General features: G+C 46.2%; 1 protein-coding gene across 1 annotated transcript; it reads right to left on the bottom strand.

The window, feature by feature from the left end:
• Positions 1 to 15,058: 15,058 nt before the first annotated feature.
• Dusp1 (dual specificity phosphatase 1) lies at positions 15,059 to 18,105 on the bottom strand. The gene is made up of 4 exons (XM_006978871.4): positions 17,414 to 18,105; positions 17,042 to 17,187; positions 16,452 to 16,671; positions 15,059 to 16,100 (listed from the first exon to the last, which is right to left on the bottom strand). Exons 1-4 carry the CDS (start codon positions 17,778 to 17,780, stop codon positions 15,730 to 15,732), a joined length of 1,104 nt encoding a protein of 367 aa, XP_006978933.1. The 5' UTR covers positions 17,781 to 18,105; the 3' UTR covers positions 15,059 to 15,729.
• Between the last annotated feature and the right edge of the window lie 381 nt (positions 18,106 to 18,486).

Consider the following 18,486-nt stretch of genomic DNA (forward strand, 5'->3'; position numbering starts at 1 on the left):
GAGAGACCAGAAAACAAGTATTTTGGCAAAATGGTATAAATGATCAGAGACCAAAGCTAAAAACACAAATAAATGGCATTGAAATTGAGGGTTTGGTAGACACAGATACAGACATAACAATAATTTCACCAAAATCTTGGCATCCAGATTGGCCTCTTCAGAGGTAAATGTTCAGCTTCTAGGGATTAGGACTTTGTCTCAGAAAAAAACAAAGTGCAAGATGGGTGGAGCATATAGGGCCAGAAGTCGGATAGGAAAATTAAAACCATATGTGGCTAACAAGAATGGAAAACACAGATTAATATTCCTCCAATCTTAGGAACAAACCATAAAATAAAGAGGAATAGTAAAAGGTATTATCAAGAACAGTCACTATCTGTTCAAGTTGACATCAGAGAAATTACAGGCACCAGAACAGCTGGTTCAGGAGCAGCTAAATGCTTAGCATATTGAAGAATTGTCCAATTCTTGGAATTCTCCTATATTTGTCATTAAAAAGAGATCTGGAAAATGGAGAAAGTTAACAGATTTAAGAGTTATAAATAAAGTGATTTAGCCAGTGGGTTATTTACAGCTTGGAATTGTAGCTAGAGTTTTCCTGCCTGACCAATGGTCAGGACAAATCTCTCTCACCCACCATTCCCGCAGCCGCTCAGACCCAACCAAGTAAACACACAGAGACTTATATTGCTTACAAACTGTATGGCCGTGGCAGGCTTCTTGTTATCTACTTCTTCTATCTTAAATTAACCCATTTCTATTAATCTATTCTTTGCCACATGGCTCATGGCTTACTGGTACCTTACATCTCCCTTGTCATGGTGGCGGCTGGCAGGAAGGTGTATAAGGCATGAACACCAGAAACTAGAAGCTTTTAGCTGGTTAAGCTATTAGGTTTCTGAGTAACAGTTCAGTTGAGAGCCATTCGGATGAGGCTCTCAGTCAGAGGCTTCCAGTCTGAGGAAACAGGATCAGCTGAGGAATTGGCAAGGTGAGGTAGCTGTGGCTTGTTCTGCTTCTCTGATCTTCCAGCATTGACCCCGTACCTGGTTCCAGGTTTGATTTTATTAATAAGACCTGTTAAGGTTCCTGCTACATGGAATTCCTTGCCTTCTTTATTACCTAAGGGATGGTCTATCATAGTGATTGATTTAAAAGACTTTTTTTACTATAACTTTCCAAGAACAGGATAGAGAATAATTTGCCTTCACAATGACTAATAATAATTCCCAGCCAGTAAAAAGGTACCACTGGAAAGTTCTTCCATAAGAAATGTTAAACACTCCCACCTTATGTCAATATTTTGTACAACAACCATTATAACTAATTTTGTAAAGAGTTTCCTCAATCTATAATTTACCATTATATGGATGATATCTTATTGGCTGATTTGGACACAGATACTTTACAAAAAAATGTTTGATGAAGTAAAGAGAAGTTTGCCTTCTTGGGAATTATAAATTGCTCCTGAAAAAATACAAAGAAAAAAGTCTATTAATTACCTAGGATATAAGAAAGTACTAATCAGGAAATATCAATTATGAACTCTTAATGATTTTCACAAATTGCTGGGAGATATTAACTGGCTATGGCCTACAATTGTATTAACAACTCAAGAACTAAGTAATTTATTTCAAACTTCACAATTTACTATTTACTTAAATAGTCCAAGAAAACTGTCAGCTGAGACTGAGAGAGAATTGGCTCTGGTAGAAAAGAAATTACAGGATGCACATGTGGGTTTCTTGGATCCAGAGCTTGATTGTATTCTGGTTATTTTGCCTTCTATGCATTCTTCCACAGAAATTCTTATGCAGAGAGAAGATAATATCTCAGAATGGATTTTTTTTGCCACACAAATAGAGTAAAAAATTAAGACCTATGTAGAAAGGGTTTCTGAACTAATTCTGAAAGGAAAATTGAGACTTTGTCAATTACCAGGAATAGACCCAGCAGAAATTGTGATACCTTTTATTAATGCTGAAATTGCCTCATTGTGGGCAGAAAATAAACATTGGTAAAGAGCAGAGCTTACAATAAGTTCTTGGAGAGATTAGCAAAAAAAAAAAAAAAAAAAAAAATCCCAAAAGCAAGAGAATTCAGTTAAAAAAAAAAAAAACAAATGGATTCTCCTTCATATAATAAAGGGAATGCCAATTTCTGGGGTCCCTATATTCTATACTGATGCAAATAAATCAAGGAAGGCAGGTTATAAGTCAGGAAAATTAAGTAAAGTGGCTCAAAGCCCTTATGATTCAGTTCAGAAATCAGAATTATATGCTATTCTCATGGTATTATTAGATTTTCCAGAATCTCTTAATATACTGACTCTCAATATGCAGAAAGAGTCGTTTAACATATTGAAACTGCTGAACTTCTTCCAGATGATTCAGAATTAACCTTGTTATTTATTGAACTACAACAAGTAATCAGAAATAGAAATCATCCCTTGTATATAACACATATCAGATCCAATACAGGTCTAACAGGCCCTCTAGCACAAGGTAATATAATGATGAAATTCATCAGCTATTGGTAGGAAATGTACTAGAAGCCTCAGGATTTCATAAGAAACACCATGTTAACAGCAAATGTTTGAAGAACTTTTTTTTTTATCACTTGGAAACATAAGGAAATGTCCTACTTGTGCTTTGTATAAACAAACTTCATTACTTGCAGGAAATAACCCAAAAGGCACTCAAAGAAATGAAATTTGGCAAATGGACATGTTTCATTTTGTGAAGTTTGGAAAATCAAATTATGTGCACCATACCATAGATACATATTCAGGATTTCAATGGACAACTGCTTTAAGTTCTGAAAAGGCTGATTCTGTAATTACATATTTATTAGACATTATGGCTATTATGGGGATACCTGGACAAGTTAAGACTCATAATGCTCCAGCACATGTCTCTAGTAAAATGAAACAGTTTTTTGCATATTACAACATAAAGCATATTACAGGTATACCACACAATCCTATAGGGCAAGCAGATGTAGAAAGATCTAATCGCATTTTAAGAGACATGCTTAATAAACAGAAAGGGGTAACAAAGACACCTCAAGATAGATTGCACAATTCTTTATTAACTTTAATTTTTAATGCTAATGAGAAAGAAACCGCAGCTGTGCAGACATTGGATAGAAGAAAAAACTGCTGAATTAAATCAGCCTGTGTACCTTATTGGCTTCAGAATGGAAACCAGGATGTGTGTTACATTGGGGAAGAGGCTCTGCTTTTGTTTCAACAGTAGAAGAAAAGCTATGGATACCATCAAGATAGATAATAATTAGATTCAAACAGGAGAGATCTCTTGATTAGGAGAGGTGATAGTTCACCAAACAGTGTGGCCATTCAATTTAAACTAACTTGTAAGACTAACAAATGTCTTTCATTTGATCAGGTATGAAACTTTTTATTATTTTTTATTTATTAATTTTTTATTATTGAAAGATAATACTTTTTCTGATGCCAAAAGACATTTTTGTCTTAACAAAGATATAACCTGTCAGAAAAAAGGAACTCCCTAAAGTTAGGGTTGAGGCAGGGTTTTGTTTTTGTCTTTCCAGGAGAATAAAAGCATCCAACTAAGGAATCTGAAGGCCACAGGACAAATGAGACATTTGAAGAAGGACAAATCATCCAGAGAAAAATGTCCCAAGAAAGAAAGTAAAATTGGCCTAATGGTATAGCATATTTCCAACAGGATAAAATTTCATAAATCTTCCTAAATGTTTGTCTCTGCTGCTCTCTACAAATGTAAAAGGCAAATGGTCTCTTTATGGTCCCAGTTAAATTAAAAATCAAAGCTGGCTTTGGAGTTGGAGAGTGTATCTCTCCCTCTCTAAGCCCAAGCATGCTTTTTAAGAGAAAAATCCAAAATCCCTGTCTAATAACAGAAGAGCCACCTAATATGGGACAGAAGAAAACCAAAAGTAAGGGACTATTCTACTGTCACTATCTCATAATCCTTTGATTTTATTTTGACTCAAAACTTTTCTTAAGGTACAAATATTATCTCTAAATTTATAAAATTATTAAATATATATAAATATTTAAACTTTCTATCATGATATTAATGGTCATATAGAGTATTAACTAATTCTAGAAATAGGCTTCATCTAGCTTCCTGTATATAATTTCAGGCTTGAGTCTGAAGCAGATAAGTAGGAATTAAGTTTGTGTACCCCAGATGTATTTAATAGATTGTGGTCCTATAACCTCTCTAAGATCTGTTGCATATGATATTTAAAATATTGATGTTTTCTGCAGTGAACTGTGACCATTCCTAACAGTGACCTTTAAGTCTCAAAAAAAAGAAAATGATGGGCCCCACAACAATGCTTCCTCCTAGATTGTGATAATGTCAAAGCTAACAACCACCACCCAAATATCAGTGTTGGACTACAAATTGCTCAGGACAGTTTCAAAGCTACTGGCTGAGATGATCCAGCCTTACAGACTACTCTAGCAATGACTTCAGAAAAGCCCTGCACTTTCCCATTATACACAGACTGGGCAAGAAATGTTAACAGCTAGTTTTCCCAGGACTTGACCATTATCTCAATTTTCTCAGAGTCTCCTAAAGATTCTGTCACTCCCAGGCAACAGGAAGTAATTTTAAGAATATGATGCCCACATTCCCAAAAGATGAGGTGGGTAGCTTTTGGTTGTTTAGTAGTTTATGGATATTTGTCATCACTTAAGGGGTTAGTGGCAAATTGTTACTGGTCATGGTAAGAGAGGAAACTAAGAAAGGGAGGTTAAATTCAAGGATCTCTTTCTGAAAAGAAAAAATGGGATATAGGAATGATAGGATAAAAGGGTAGATTATTGAATCTGCTTTAAACTAAAAAGCAACTGTTAATCTCAAATATTTAACATTGATATAAATTTTCATATATTGATACAAACTTAAGGTTATTTTTGTTAGCAAATACTCTATACATGTTTCTACTCTCGTTTAAAATATTTTTGTGTACTGATACAAATTTAAGGTTATTTTTATTTATATATATATATATATATATATATGTATGTATGTATATGTTTCTACTTTTGTTTAAGGTATTATAACTAAGCAGTTCCTCTACAAATGTAATGTAAAGTTCTAGTCCTTGAAAGCTATTTAGGATAATAAAGAAACAATGGTTAGTAGTTAGTCATCTATAACAATCAAACTTATGGTCATGTTAGCTATGTTTTCAAGATCAGAGATATATTTTAAATAGATGAGCTTTTCATGACAGTGAGACATGCCTGCTCCTGACAGCACCAATCTACTTCACAAAAGGATGATGGGCATTGAAGAACCTCCATATGGAGTTTGCTTTCTTTGTCACAAAGTTAGCCACTGGGCAAGAAACTTCCCTTGCCTCAACTGCTGACAGTATTCTGTCCAAATTGGACAAGTAGGACACACACACACACAAAAAGCAACTGCTGAACTTTTCCAAGACAAGGTGGGACAGTCCTCAAAATTCCTGCTTCACAGAAAAGTCTGTCAGATATTCTAGGCCTGTAGGCCAAAGATGGATGCCACAACATTGCAGAGGACCCTCAGGGTGACTGTCCAGGCAGCCAGATGTCTCTGTCGTTTCTTAGTTTTGAAGGTTGCTTGGTCTGCACTTCCTATTTAATCAGGTAATATTATGTCCTTCTCGGGTATCTCATGAGGTTGAATGTAGTTGTTTTTTATTCTTTACTCTTTTGGGGGCCTGCCACCCAGTCCCCAAATAAATCATACATGGAGGCTTATTCTTTTTTTTTTTTTTTTGAGACAGGGTTTCTCTGTGTAGTTTTGCGCCTTTCCTGGAACTCACTTGGTAGCCCAGGCTGGCCTCAAACTCACAAAGATCCACCTGGCTCTGCCTCCCGAGTGCTGGGATTAAAGGCGTGCGCCACCACCGCCCGGCATAGGCTTATTCTTAATTATAAATGCCCGACCTTAGCTTGGTTTGTTGCTAACCAGCTTTTCTTAACTTAAATTGTCCTGTCTACCCTTTGCCTCTGGGCTTTTACCTTTCTCTTACTTCTGTATATCTTACTTTTACTCTTACTTCATGGCTGGCTGGGTGGCTGGGTGGCTGGCCCCTAGCATCCTCCTCTCCTTGTTCTCTTGCTCCTTGACCTTTTCCCAGATTTCTCCTTCCCATTTATTCACTCTACCTGCCAGCCCTGCCTATTCCTTTTTTCTGCCTTGCTGTTGGCCATTTAGCTTAGACCAACCAGGTGTTTTAGACAAGCAAAGTAACACATCTTCACAGTGTGTGTGTGTGTGTTAGACTGAACACAGTTTCTCAGAATTCGGGAAACACATCTTACAAGGCTTAGGAACCTCCAGAAACTCATTAGTCTCAAAGCTCCTTCCCAGGGTTATAGAGATGACAACAATTGTAGGGGAGAGGGAGACCTTCTGCCTTTCTAGCTGCCTGTCAGTTCCACGGATGTTGCTTTTCAGTGATGCAGCTGCCGAGGTATCACTCATGTGCTGTAAATAACCCTAAGCAATGCAGCAGTGGTACTTAGCCAGCTGTGTGTGAAAGCATTTCTTTGGTCTGTCATTGGTGCCCTGTCCAAGGTGAACAGACATTTGTTTAAGTATCCCCAGGGAAAGTCATGCAATGATATGCTAAAGGAGTCTATGTAGCAGAGCCAGGTGCAAACCCCTCCACCCCCACCCCCACCCCCCACTTATGGACAAAGCGGCATAAACTTCTAACAGCAGTACTGAGGGAGCAGAAGTCACAGTCTTAGCCAGCACTCAGCTTTCTCCTCTCTTCTCAGGACACCAGGTGCCCAATCTGTGAAGTGTTTCCAGTGTTGGAAACAAAAGCTCTGATCCACCCTTTCTGAGAGCTAAGCAGGTGCATGAGCCTCTTGGGACAGAGTTCTGAAGCAGGAGGGGCCAGGAGCAAGTCCGGGAACTCTTATTCCTTACATAAAACCAAGGCTTCAGAATCTGTCTGCTCTCCTCTAGCAACTCTCTGATCCTAATGACCCATCCACGCTCCCAAAGCACTGTGCTCTGGACATCCTGCCAGTCTCTGCCAACAGCGGAGAGGACCGGAAGTCAGGGCCATGGTGGATCTCCATCTTTGTTGTCTAACGTCGAGCAGAGGGCATGGCACTTCTTGTTTAGGAAGGGCTGGTGGTCATGGCAACAGAGTTCTTGTCAACCAATTATCTGCCCTGGTGTCTCCGGCAATACTCACAACAGGCCACCTTTACCCATCCTCCCACCACCCTATGAGCATGGAGCTCACTTTAGACCAAGATGCGTCCAGACTCTGCCAAGTGTTTCTTCATCCCTGGAGCCTGAGCGACATGCCAGTGTTCGGGTGGGGGCTTGGAGAAGTGGTCATTCTCACAACCCCCCCTCAGTCGCCCACACAGATCAACTCCCTTCTTTAATGAGCAACCGACATAGAACAATGCAGAGCCCTGAGTACCAGGAAGGTTGGTTAAGAGCTCTGTAGGAGGCCACAGGAGAATCCCCAATGGCCACTAGACAAAGGACATTTCCAAGAGAAGTCGTGAGACATTGTCTTCCTACCAGCTGAGAAGCTGTGAGTCAAAGCCAGGAACAGCCCCACTGACTTCCCGGTGAATCAGTCACTGCCCTCCACCTCAGCAGAGGCCCACAGTAAGGGAAATTCTCTCCTGAACAAGAGGGAGGAAATACGGAGAAGTGGTGGGAGGCAGGGTCTCTGAGTGGAGTCCCTAAGGCCAGTTTCTCACAGCATCCCTTCTCTTGGCCCAGCCCTGATCCCGGTGGGAGACCCCCAGCATGGCCAGGTCCTGGACGGCCAGGGAGCTGCCTGCTTCCTGCTCACCAGTACTTACGGATGCTTTGTTTTGTTTGCATGCCACTGGATGTTGTGAGAAGGTCTCCAAGGGAAATTGCCTCATGTGGAAGGGAAAGAGATGGCTGAGCAGAAAATAGTCACTTCCCCTTTGCTGGGGCCCAGGACTCACCCAGAGAGGAGGGGACAGGCTTGAGTTCCTCACTTCCCCGTGCGTGCATGAGGAGCATCCTTGGAATGCTGGGCTGTAGTCTACGACCAGCTGTCAGGCTGTAGTAAGACAGATGAGGCCACTGTCCTCATGGACACCTGAACCGCTAAACAAATGTCAGATGATGGGTACATGGGAAAAGGTAGAGATAAGGCAGAGACAGGGCCTGCCAGGGCTAGGAAGCAGCCTGGTGTAAATGGTGACAGCCAGGGAAGAGCCAATGTGTCCACAGAGAGCCGAAGGGACAGGGGATTGGCAGGAGTCCAGGTGTGGGTCCCTGGGGGAGGAGCAACTGGAGAGGTCAAGTCCTTGAATATGGGTGGGACAGAAGTTCGAATGTGTTCTGAGGAGTCAGTGACCTGATATGCTGGAAGTTTCTCTCTAGACTTGTATGCTTCTAATTTCTTTTCATTGATACATAAAGTATTGAAGTTATGTGTGTTGATGAGTACCATTTGATATTTTAATACATGTGCACAGTAATGTTTAAGTCAGATTGAATACGTCTGTCACCGCAGTCAATGACCATTTCTTCTTGGAAACCCTTCAAGCCCTTTATAGCATTCTGAAATGCACAGTGCTATGGTCGTCTCGAGTCCCCTGCCTGTGCAGTAGCAGCCCACATGCTCTTGCTCTGATCCATCTGTAATTCACCATCCTATCCCATCCCTCCTGGGTTTTGAGACTCACTTCCTTTCAGCTACGGCTTACTACAACCCCATTAATGATAAAGAAAACTAGATGAACTCTGATACTGGAGGCATCTGAAGACAGTATCTCCAAACTTTGAAATGTGAAAAATGAAAGAAAGGCTAAGAAGTCCAGCATGACTTTGTAAAGACTTGTGCATCAAGAAGACAAGAATTAGAGTCTAGAGTTCACCAAGGAGGAGCCTGGTGACCCCTCACCCCAAGCTTTCAGTTCATCTCCAACGGGTTTTAACTTTCTGGACTCCAACCAAGCCAATCACGGGCTCTAAAACCACCCCAGTTACCCAGGTCCTGTCAAGCTCGGATTGGATTAAGGTTACCCCTGTGCTAGTCCAAAAAGACAAAGTCAGCTGGCTTTTGAGACTCACCTTAAGCCGCAAGTGAGTGCCACTACTTTTCACACACCGTGTCCCATACTCAGCCCCAAATAACCAGACATACGAGAAATGAAGCATGACCAAAGCTCAGGTCTAGGGAATGGAGAGATGGCTCAGTGGAGTGAGGGGCAGGAGCGGGGCCTTGCTGCCCAGCCTGACTTACGTTCAACCGCTGGAAGGCATGTAAAGGTGGGAGAAGAGTTGGAAGCCATGTAAAGGTAAGAGAAGAGAACCAATCTACCAAGTTGTCTTTTGACCTCTACAAACGTGCACCCACTCTCTCTCTCTCCCTCCCCCCTACACCAATAGGAAATATTTTTAGAATATTTTTTTTCAAAGTCAGGTGAATGTAGTGGCGCACGCCTTTAATCCCAGCACTTGGAAGGCAGAAGCAGATAGATCTCTGTGAGTTCCAGGATGGCTACATAGAAAGACCCTGTCCAAAAAAAATTAAGCTGGGCTGAGACAGAAGAATACAAGCCTGGCAATTTAGTGAGACTCTATCTCAAAAATAATAATCAATTTTAAAAGGTAAAAACAAGGACTGGGGATTTAGCTCCGTGATAGAGCACTTGCCTAGCATGTACAAGGCCCTGAGTTAATTTCCAGAGAGAGAGAAACACAGCCAGATTCAGAGAGTTGTTGGTTACCCAGTAAGATGTTAGTATCTAAAGAATATAGAAAAACAGTAACAAGAATTTCCCAGACTAACAAACATCATTACGTTACAGACCTACAGACCCCAAAGCACAGCAAATCACAAGTGATATACATAGGAAGAAACCTGCAAAGACACATTATATCAAAACTTCTGACAGAGATAAATTCCTAACTCAGCAGGAGAAAAACAAACTGTTACCCTGAGCGGGCCAGCAGTGAGGTCATTAGTAGACTTCCCACCAGTGCCAGCTAAAGCCTGAAGACAGTAGGCTATATCTTCAATGTGTTCAAGAACCAAAGCAAAGCAAAACAAAATGAAATTCTTTGCTCAGTCAAACATTCTCGAGTGACGAAGATAAAGAAGACATTTGCAGGCCAACAGCGACCGGAAGAGTCGGTCCTCAGATGGGCACTAAAAGCAAAGGCCAGCTTAGCTTCTGGCCAGGAGTCTGCAGGCCAGCTGAACAGTCTGGGAGAGAGCTCAGGTTAGTGCAGAAACACAGACAAGGGGTGAGGGTGGCTGTGCCACCCGGGTCATTCTAGAAATGATGGGACTGGCTTATCCGGGAAACACATACGTTTTGAAGATAGCCCTGTCTCAGCTTGCCGTCGGATTACATGTATTGTGAGATGCTGTTAACTCAGGTGGACAGTCCTGCAGAAGGAGCCTGGGTCAGGGGCAAATCCCAGGTGTGCGTCTGGAGTTGCTAGACTTGGGTGCCTATTACACAGGACTATGTCTAGGGAGCTACTGGGTACTTCAATCTGCGTCTAGACAAACACCTAGAATGGATTTGAAAATCGGAGACTGTCAGTGTGTATTCCTGTATTCTTTTCCACCTTTGTCTTGTGAGTTGTTAGCAACAGGAATGGTCAAAGGAGCTAACTCGTGTTCTTATCAAGTGGCAAGTGCCTAGTCCATGTCTGGTTCACTTGGACACCTACCAGAAGCAAATCCTTGATTACTCTTATAGAGGTGTGGGGACTGAGACTTCCAGGTGAGACATGCTCCATGAACAGTCAGATACCAGCTGATAGGGCAATCCCAGAATTCCTTCTCATTTTTTAATCCTTTGAATGCTTAACAAGCCATCAGTACTTAATACAGACTTACTGAAGGGATGAATGAATGACTGACATCAGTTGTGGAGATTTATAATCCCATCTTTATGGTGTGGTCCAGGGCATGGAGAGGATAGGCCTGGGACTGTCTATAGACCCTTTGGGGGTCGGGGGGCTATTCTCAGAAGGACCAGTCCCATATCCATTACACTAACCCACCTTCCAACAGTCCTCCTCGCTGTACCTTCTCAGAAAGCATCCCACCTCCTAAGCTGTGTTTCTGCAGACAACCTGAACGAAGCCCAGGATTGCAGATTTCCTGACCTTGAGGATAAGAGGGCGCTTAGCACCAGGAAATGAACAGGAAAGGAAGCTGGATGACACTTCCGGTGCCTCTTATGGAGGAGGAAACTGAGGTTCTGAAAGGGAGGTACCTGGGCCCAGGTCAGTGGGGCAGGGCAGCGTGATCTCAGAGCAAGGCCACTTCTGCTTTGCAGGCTGGGAGACAGGCATGACGTTAATGCAGGCTGGTGTCAAGACAATGGCAGGACAGCTCACTCCTGTTCCCTCTGTCAGGGCACTCTGCTCAGGGAGGGGCATCAATGCTCAGTGACAGAATGGGGACCAGCTGACTCACCCTCGCCAGCCTTGCTGGTGTGCCTTTCATTAAACCAAAGTGCCTTTAGAAGTGAGGGGTGACTTGACCATATTACAGATGGGGAGACTGAGACTTCAAGAGTCTGACACTGTACTCTCCAAGTCTGAGACTCAAACACAGGTCTGACTGACTCAAGCGTTCTACCTCCTGTCCACAGAGGGTCCATTTAAACCTCCAGTTTCGCTGCCTTCTGGGCTAAAACCCTTTTTCCCGGCTCACCATTCAGGCCTCAGTGTGGCTGATGACTCCTCCGAGCAACCTGCACTTCAACAACCACACCTGGGGTGTCCTCTCTACCAACCAGGCTTCATAGCACCATCCATATTCCTTGTCTCTTTACTGAAACACGCACCCCTTCGGTTGCTGCTTATCAGCTATATTTTGTCTTGTACCAAACAGAGGGCCCACGGAGTCTTGGGCTACTCCTTGGCTGGCCGGCCAATGGATGAGGCAATGATTGAGTGGGCCGGCTCTTAGCTTTCAAAGCTCATTAGAAGACGGGAGTTTTTAGGTGCTTTCCTTAGCAGAAATTCTCTGTAAGTCAACACTGTGAGGCCAGCACCAGGAGGACCCTTTGTTCTCCCCTGGAAACAAAACCCAGACGTGAGCTGACACGGGAGAACCTAGGCTGGGCTAAACCGGGCTGTTCCTGAACAAACTTGCCCAGCACAGCCTCAGGGGAAAAAAAAGTCCACAGAGGTGGGCAGCCTTCCTACCTGCTCCCCAGAATGCAACCTTTAGTGACAAACAGCCCCAGGTGACCAGGTTCCACCCTCTAGGAGGTGTGGGAAAGCCAGCTCCATCGCGGCAGGCGGGGCCAGCAGGCTGACCTTGTTTGCCTCTGTATACAGCAACAGAAACCACGCAGCTAGCACTTCTCAGAGGCACCCCGCCCCCCCTCATTTTAATCTCCCAAACTGACTTGTCAGCAGCAGGAAGTGACATGACAGCTTTCCTCACAAAAGGGAAACTCCTCCACGTTACCATGGGGACGGAGGCCACTGAGGGATCACAGACTTATATAATCTTAAAGGTGTAGGCACCATGATGTCATCCTGCATAAGCTGAGAGGGGGAAAATGGATGCCAGAAGCTGCTAGTGCAAAACAAGGGAACTTCGATTTGCAGATTTGCAAGTTCCCCGGAAAGGAAAGGCGAGGGTGCTGTGGAGGCGGTGGGGGCTGGAGTCTCATCTGACGGATGCCTGGAAACCACAGAAAAGCACCTAGCAGGCATCCATGCCTTTTCCACAGCCTGGAATTAAAGAGCTGGGATGAAACCAGCCCTTCAGATCCAGGGCAAACTGGTCATTTCATAGGGTGGGAAAACCAGACGTCATTGGGAACAAGGGGATCTAATTGTTGCTCCAGTCCCCAGTCAGTCAACATGCCAGCCACTGAAGCAGCTTTTATTTGTCTTTGCTACATAGGGGAAGAAAGTGTGGCCTTGAGGGGTATAGTGTTTCCACCCAAAAATCCAAGGGTTAAACTATGAGGAACACCGATGGCTACAAAACTCTTAACAAGTTGGGTCGGTCTTCACTGAGACCCCAATCGCTGCAAGACTGCCTACTTACAAGTCTGCTGCCTTGCCTCTTTCTCTGGGAAACAGACATGATGTTAAAGGCAGGTAAAACACTCAGGGGACCTTGGGACTTAGTGGCAGCCCCCAAACTGAGAGCTGTCACTATTGCATGAGCCTTAAATAATTGTCTATGTAAACTCTCTATGGGAAACTAATGTCTTAATGGTTTCTATTCATCCCAAGAGACTGATTTTTGTCCCAAGCATGATGTTTTCTAGAGGACCTGAGCAAAGGTGACCTGAGAGGGGCAGCTTCTGGTCTGGGCTGTGAGGTGAGCGGCTAGAACGGGGAGAAGTGAATGAATTGTTTTCCCTGGCAGCTCCCTGAGGCAGCCTCTGTATTTTTCCATTGACTGGATCACACTGGAGATTAATTTGGGTTCAGCCAGTGACTGCCAAGTTGAAAGCAGAGGCCTGGGCCCACGGGAAAGGCTGTCCCCGCATCTGCCACGGAATTGCCATTGCTGGTACATTTCCACGAAGAGAACAATCCACAATAGCAAGTATCTAGGGCTTGATAAGAACACTGATTCTGGTTTGTTCTGAAGGCATGAATACACTCGCCCAAAACCCAGCCAAGGATATGAGCTTGCCATCCCAGGACAAGTCCTTCTGTCTTAGAACACATGGATCTTCAGACCTGGGTGCCAAGTGGCAGGTAGGGAGAGGTCAAGGGCAAGTTCTGTGTCAAGGCTTGAGCAATGGAGCTGCGTGAGGATCAATCCCAGAAAAGATGGATGGGACGCTTCCTTTCCCACTTCCAGCGACACTCAGTCCCAAAAGAGTGGCAGACAAGCAGGCACCCAGGGGCCAGGTTGGCTGTTACGTCATTTGACATTACAGACTGGGTTATGGGTTGGCAGTCCATTATACCTCTCAGCCTTAGCCTGCTTGGCAAGAGTGAAAATCCAGAGTCCTGCTCGGCACACAGCAGCAAGTCTGACGTAATTGCCTATAGTCTTCAACACAGTTGCACAGAGTAGCAAGTGACCTGCAGGAGGCAGTTGCCAAAAATGCTGTTTCTATGCCGAGATTGGTGTGCACACTCTCCAAAAACCAGCAGGGAGAGTGCAAGTGCACACCCTCCAAACTCCAGCAGGGAGAGTGAGTGCAAGTGCACACCCTCCAAACACCAGCAGGGAGAGTGCAAGTGCAACTGCACACCCTCCAAACACCAGCAGGGAGGTCCAAGTGCACACCCTCCAAACACCAGCAGGGAGGTGCAAGTGCACACCCTCCAAACACCAGCAGGGAGAGTGAGTGCAAGTGCACACCCCCCAAACACCAGCAGGGAGGTGCAAGTGCACACCCTCCACACACCAGCAGGGAGAGTGCAAGTGATTTCTTTCCTGTACACACATGTAGTACTTGGATTCCCTTTTTTCCATTTGATGCCTTACTTTTAAAGATAGAAAAGCCTTGTCTAAGGCAAGCTGACTACCCAACATAGACAAATGACGAAGTTCAAAGGCCATAGGATTCGAAAACAAAATGCAGTGCCCAAGCCCCTGCTCCAGCTGCCAGCTCCTCGGAGCCTCACATCTTCATCTGCACAGCGCAGGAGTCTCTCTGAGGGCACACTAATCCCATGCTTCCTATATAGTAACTCACCTGAAATCCAGGCATTCTGCAAATAGCTAAGGGAGGGGAGATCTTGTCCATGATTCCCAAAGACGTTAATGAAAAAAAGGTAATTCAGGCAAATGGTTCTGGAGACACGCTCCCTGGGTGACGCGGCAGTTAATATTGACTGTTAAAGGACACGGTTGTGCACCTTGACCCTATACTAAGATCTGGGTAATGGCCCCTGGTATTTCATATACTTCACCTGCGTGCCTCCCTGGCACCCTAGTCATCTCGTGGAACCCATGGGTCACCCAAGAGGTGCAGGATCAGAACCCACACATGTCCTGGACAGTGCTGGTCCGATGCTTTCCCTAGGACACTTGCTCAAGGGTGGGGTCGTCAAAGAAAGGAAGTGCCAAGAGCTCAATAGAAATGTCATAATTTATTCTGTTGTATAAAAAAAGTCATCCTAGTAACAAAATGTCTTCTTAGAAGAAGAAATATATTACTTCAGGTCATAAATAATCAGCAAACATACAACTGAAAACTACAAACCAGCACTGGTTTTGTCCACCAGTGCTGCAGCCAAGCCTGCCCTGGGTCTATTTACAAGACAGTACAGTACGCAAACATAAAAACTGAGGTATTTGGTTCTTCTATGAGTCGACGCTGACGTTCGTTCGTGAAGGCAGACCACCGACACAAAAATAAATAAGGTAAAATTCTCATACGTGTATGTCGTTGGGAATGGTTAATACTGGTAGGTATGTCAAGCATGAAGTTTTTTCTAGAAAAAAACGGGCCAGTGAAGAAACTGGCTCCGAGTCCTTTCTCTTCTGCCCTGCCTTGTCTGAGGGACTCGATGTACCCACAATATATTGGTCCCGAATGTGCTGAGTTCAGCAAATGTCCTGCGGTCAAGTCATTATTACGACTGCTTAGGAACTCAGGGGAACTCGGGAGGGATGGGGGTGGGGGGGTCAAATAAATAAGGACCAGCTCGAATGAGCCTCTCCCAGAGTTATTGCATTGCTCCTCCCACGGGAGGAGTGGCGTCCCGGTGGCACGTGAATCTCCACACCTCCCTTGGCCCTTCAGCAGCTGGGGGAGGTCGTGATGGGGCTCTGAAGGTAGCTCAGGGCACTGTTCGTGGGGTGGACAGGGATGGAGACAGGGAAGTTGAAGACGGTGGTAGTGGAAGTGCCCCGGTCCAGGACAGCCATGGCAGGACTCCCGGCCTCAGCAGAGCAGTGCGGGGCCAGCACCTGGGACTCGAACTGCAGCAGCTGGCCCATGAAGCTGAAGTTGGGGGAGATGATACTCCGCCTCTGCTTCACAAACTCAAAGGCCTCGTCCAGCTTCACTCGGTTAGTCCTCATGAGGTAAGCAAGACAGATGGTGGCTGACCGGGAGATGCCGGCCTGGCAATGGACAAATACTCTCCCTCCGGCATCCTTGATGGAGTCTGGAACACAAAGTGGTGGGTTACTCAAAAACTCAGGAAACCAGCCCAAGCCCAGGTCAAAGACAGCTAAGAAATGTCACGTGTGACCTGTCCAGAGATGGCTAGGGTCAGCCTCGTGTTATCATATGGACTTCATGTGTGCACTGTGCATGGGAGAGCAAGGGATTTAAACCCAGACTAGGTATTTCCATTTAATTCTGGGCAAGTCACTCAGTTCAACTACCTGAGACTCGATTTGCTACTCTTTGGGGAGGAAGGCTCAGGTGGGGATCACTCAAACCACCCCCTAAGAGGCTGGACTCAATGCTCCAGCAGGGACACAAGGCACAAGCCCCAGACATCTTCATTTACCTATGAAGTCAATTGCCTCGTTGAACCAGGAGCTGATGTCCGCCTTGTGGTTGTCCTCCACAGGGATGCTCTTGTACTGGTAGTGACCCTCAAAGTGGTTAGGACAATTGGCTGAGACGTTGATCAAGGCAGTGATACCTAAGGCATCCAGCATGTCCTTCCGGGAAGCATGATAGGCACTGCCCAGGTACAGGAAGGACAGGATCTCCACTGGGCCCCCCTGGAAGTCAAAACAGTCCAGCATTCATCAAGCTTGTTCAGAGTTAACACCAGTCCCCACGCCCACAAAAACTCCCTACTGAAAAAGGGAGTTTCAGACACTGGTGACCTCAGCACTGTTGACGGTGTGTTAAAATAATAATAAAGAATTAAGTCCTTTGGCTTGGACGGAGCCAGCAAGCTCTTATATGCCAGCCACTGGAGACTCAGCCCCATCCAATTACTTCACTGTGGAATAAAGATTTCCCGTGTCCCCTCAAGTATAAATAAAGCTGCAACCGCTCTCTGTATTCTCCCTGGCACAGCCCATCCAGACCTCTGCCAGCTCCGCCACCCCCTCCCACGCCGCAGAGACCCACACTCTTACTAACCTGATCGTAGAGAGGGGTGCTACAGGAGCTGCATCCGGATTCTGCGCTGTCAGGGACACTAGTACTCAGGGGGAGGCTGAGCCCCATGGGGGTGGACTGTTTGCTGCACAGCTCAGGGCAGGAAGCCGAAAACGCTTCATATCCTCCTGAGAATACAAAGGCACACATTTCCCATTAGCATCACCGACACGACCTGGAGACAAGTCACCCACCCACCAGGGGCTGCGAGTTTACATGGAAGGTTCAGGGAAGTCTTTGTTCCCGGAGCCAAACAAAGCCAGTGACAAGTCCCTGGAGACTGGACACAGGCACTCCAGGTGGGACATCCATTCCCTAGCTGATGGCAGAGGTCCTGCCAGAGCCAGCGCGTACCTTGGAGGAAGAAGACTTGAGTGGTGCGCGCTTCTCGGCAGAGTGCGCCCGCGGCCAGGGCCAGAGTGCCGTCGCGCTTGGCGCCGTCCAGGGAGACACTGCGCTCGTCCAGCAACACTACGGCGTGGTAGGCGCCGGCCAGCAGGCGGCCGCGCAGCTCGGCGTTGGGCACGATATGCTCCAGGCCCATGGCACCCTTGGCGCGGCGCCGAACGATGGTGCTGAAGCGCACGTTCACCGAGCCCGCGATGTGGCCAGCGTTGAAGGCGAAGAAGGAGCGGCAGTCCAGCAGCAGGCACTGCGCGGCGCGCTCTCGCAGCAGCGCGCGCAGCCCCCCAGCGTCCAGGATGCCCACCTCCATCACCATGGCCAGCCCCAGCGACCCCAGCGTGCCGTTCCAAAAAACAATCTGTCGGTTGATCCGGCAAGGTGTCCTGTGGCCCTAAGTCCCCAAGTGCTCGCTGCTCTGGGTCTGGTTTCACTGCTGCGTCCCGCCCGCTAGTCCTTCGCTGCGCGCTCAGCTCTGGGAGCGCGGTTTTATGTGGCCTCTCGGGGGCGGTCCTGGGCGCGGCGAGCGGGGGGAGGGGGAATGGTTTGTTTGTTTGAATGGCGGTCACGTGATATGTTGGTGACGTCAGTCGCCCTGCCGGGCTTGGCGCCGCCAAAGCCAAAGGCAAAGACGTCATCGGCTTGGGAGCGGGTAGGCTTTGAGCGCTGGCTCACGGCCCGGCCCCCACCCTGCTGTCCGCCCGGCCCGCAGGCAGCACAGCGCACTGCCAGCCCGGGTGGCCAGGACGCGCGGCCTGAGGACGCTCCCGGGGACTCTTGCCCGGTCCCCCTCCCCGGGTCTCTGTCGAGAGCGTAGGGGCACTGCTAGGACCACGATCTCAACTGGTCCCGCTCCTTGCCGCTGTTAGGGTAATGGCCCGGGCCGAGCCCAGCGGGAAAGGGGAGGGGGTGGAGAGAGATGACCAACTCAGTAAACCCTGTGGCTTTACCCAGGACAAACGGCGAGAGTCGAGGCGTCCTTCTCTAGTGTCACTTTAAAATATTTACGCTGAACAAGGGAAAGT

This window comes from Peromyscus maniculatus, chromosome 8 (assembly GCF_049852395.1).
Source record: "Peromyscus maniculatus bairdii isolate BWxNUB_F1_BW_parent chromosome 8, HU_Pman_BW_mat_3.1, whole genome shotgun sequence".
In the NCBI taxonomy this organism is placed as follows: Eukaryota; Metazoa; Chordata; class Mammalia; order Rodentia; family Cricetidae; genus Peromyscus; species Peromyscus maniculatus.

What these genes read in the sequence shown, in the direction of transcription:
- Dusp1 (XM_006978871.4), bottom strand. Translation starts at nt 17,780, where the DNA reads ATGGTGATGGAGGTGGGCATCCTGGACGCTGGGGGGCTGCGCGCGCTG. An exon ending in TCAAGTCTTCTTCCTCCAAG is followed by an intron (nt 17,188 to 17,413) that starts GTACGCGCTGGC and finishes TTGTATTCTCAG; the next exon opens with GAGGATATGAAGCGTTTTCG. An exon ending in CGAGGCAATTGACTTCATAG is followed by an intron (nt 16,101 to 16,451) that starts GTAAATGAAGAT and finishes TTTGTGTTCCAG; the next exon opens with ACTCCATCAAGGATGCCGGA.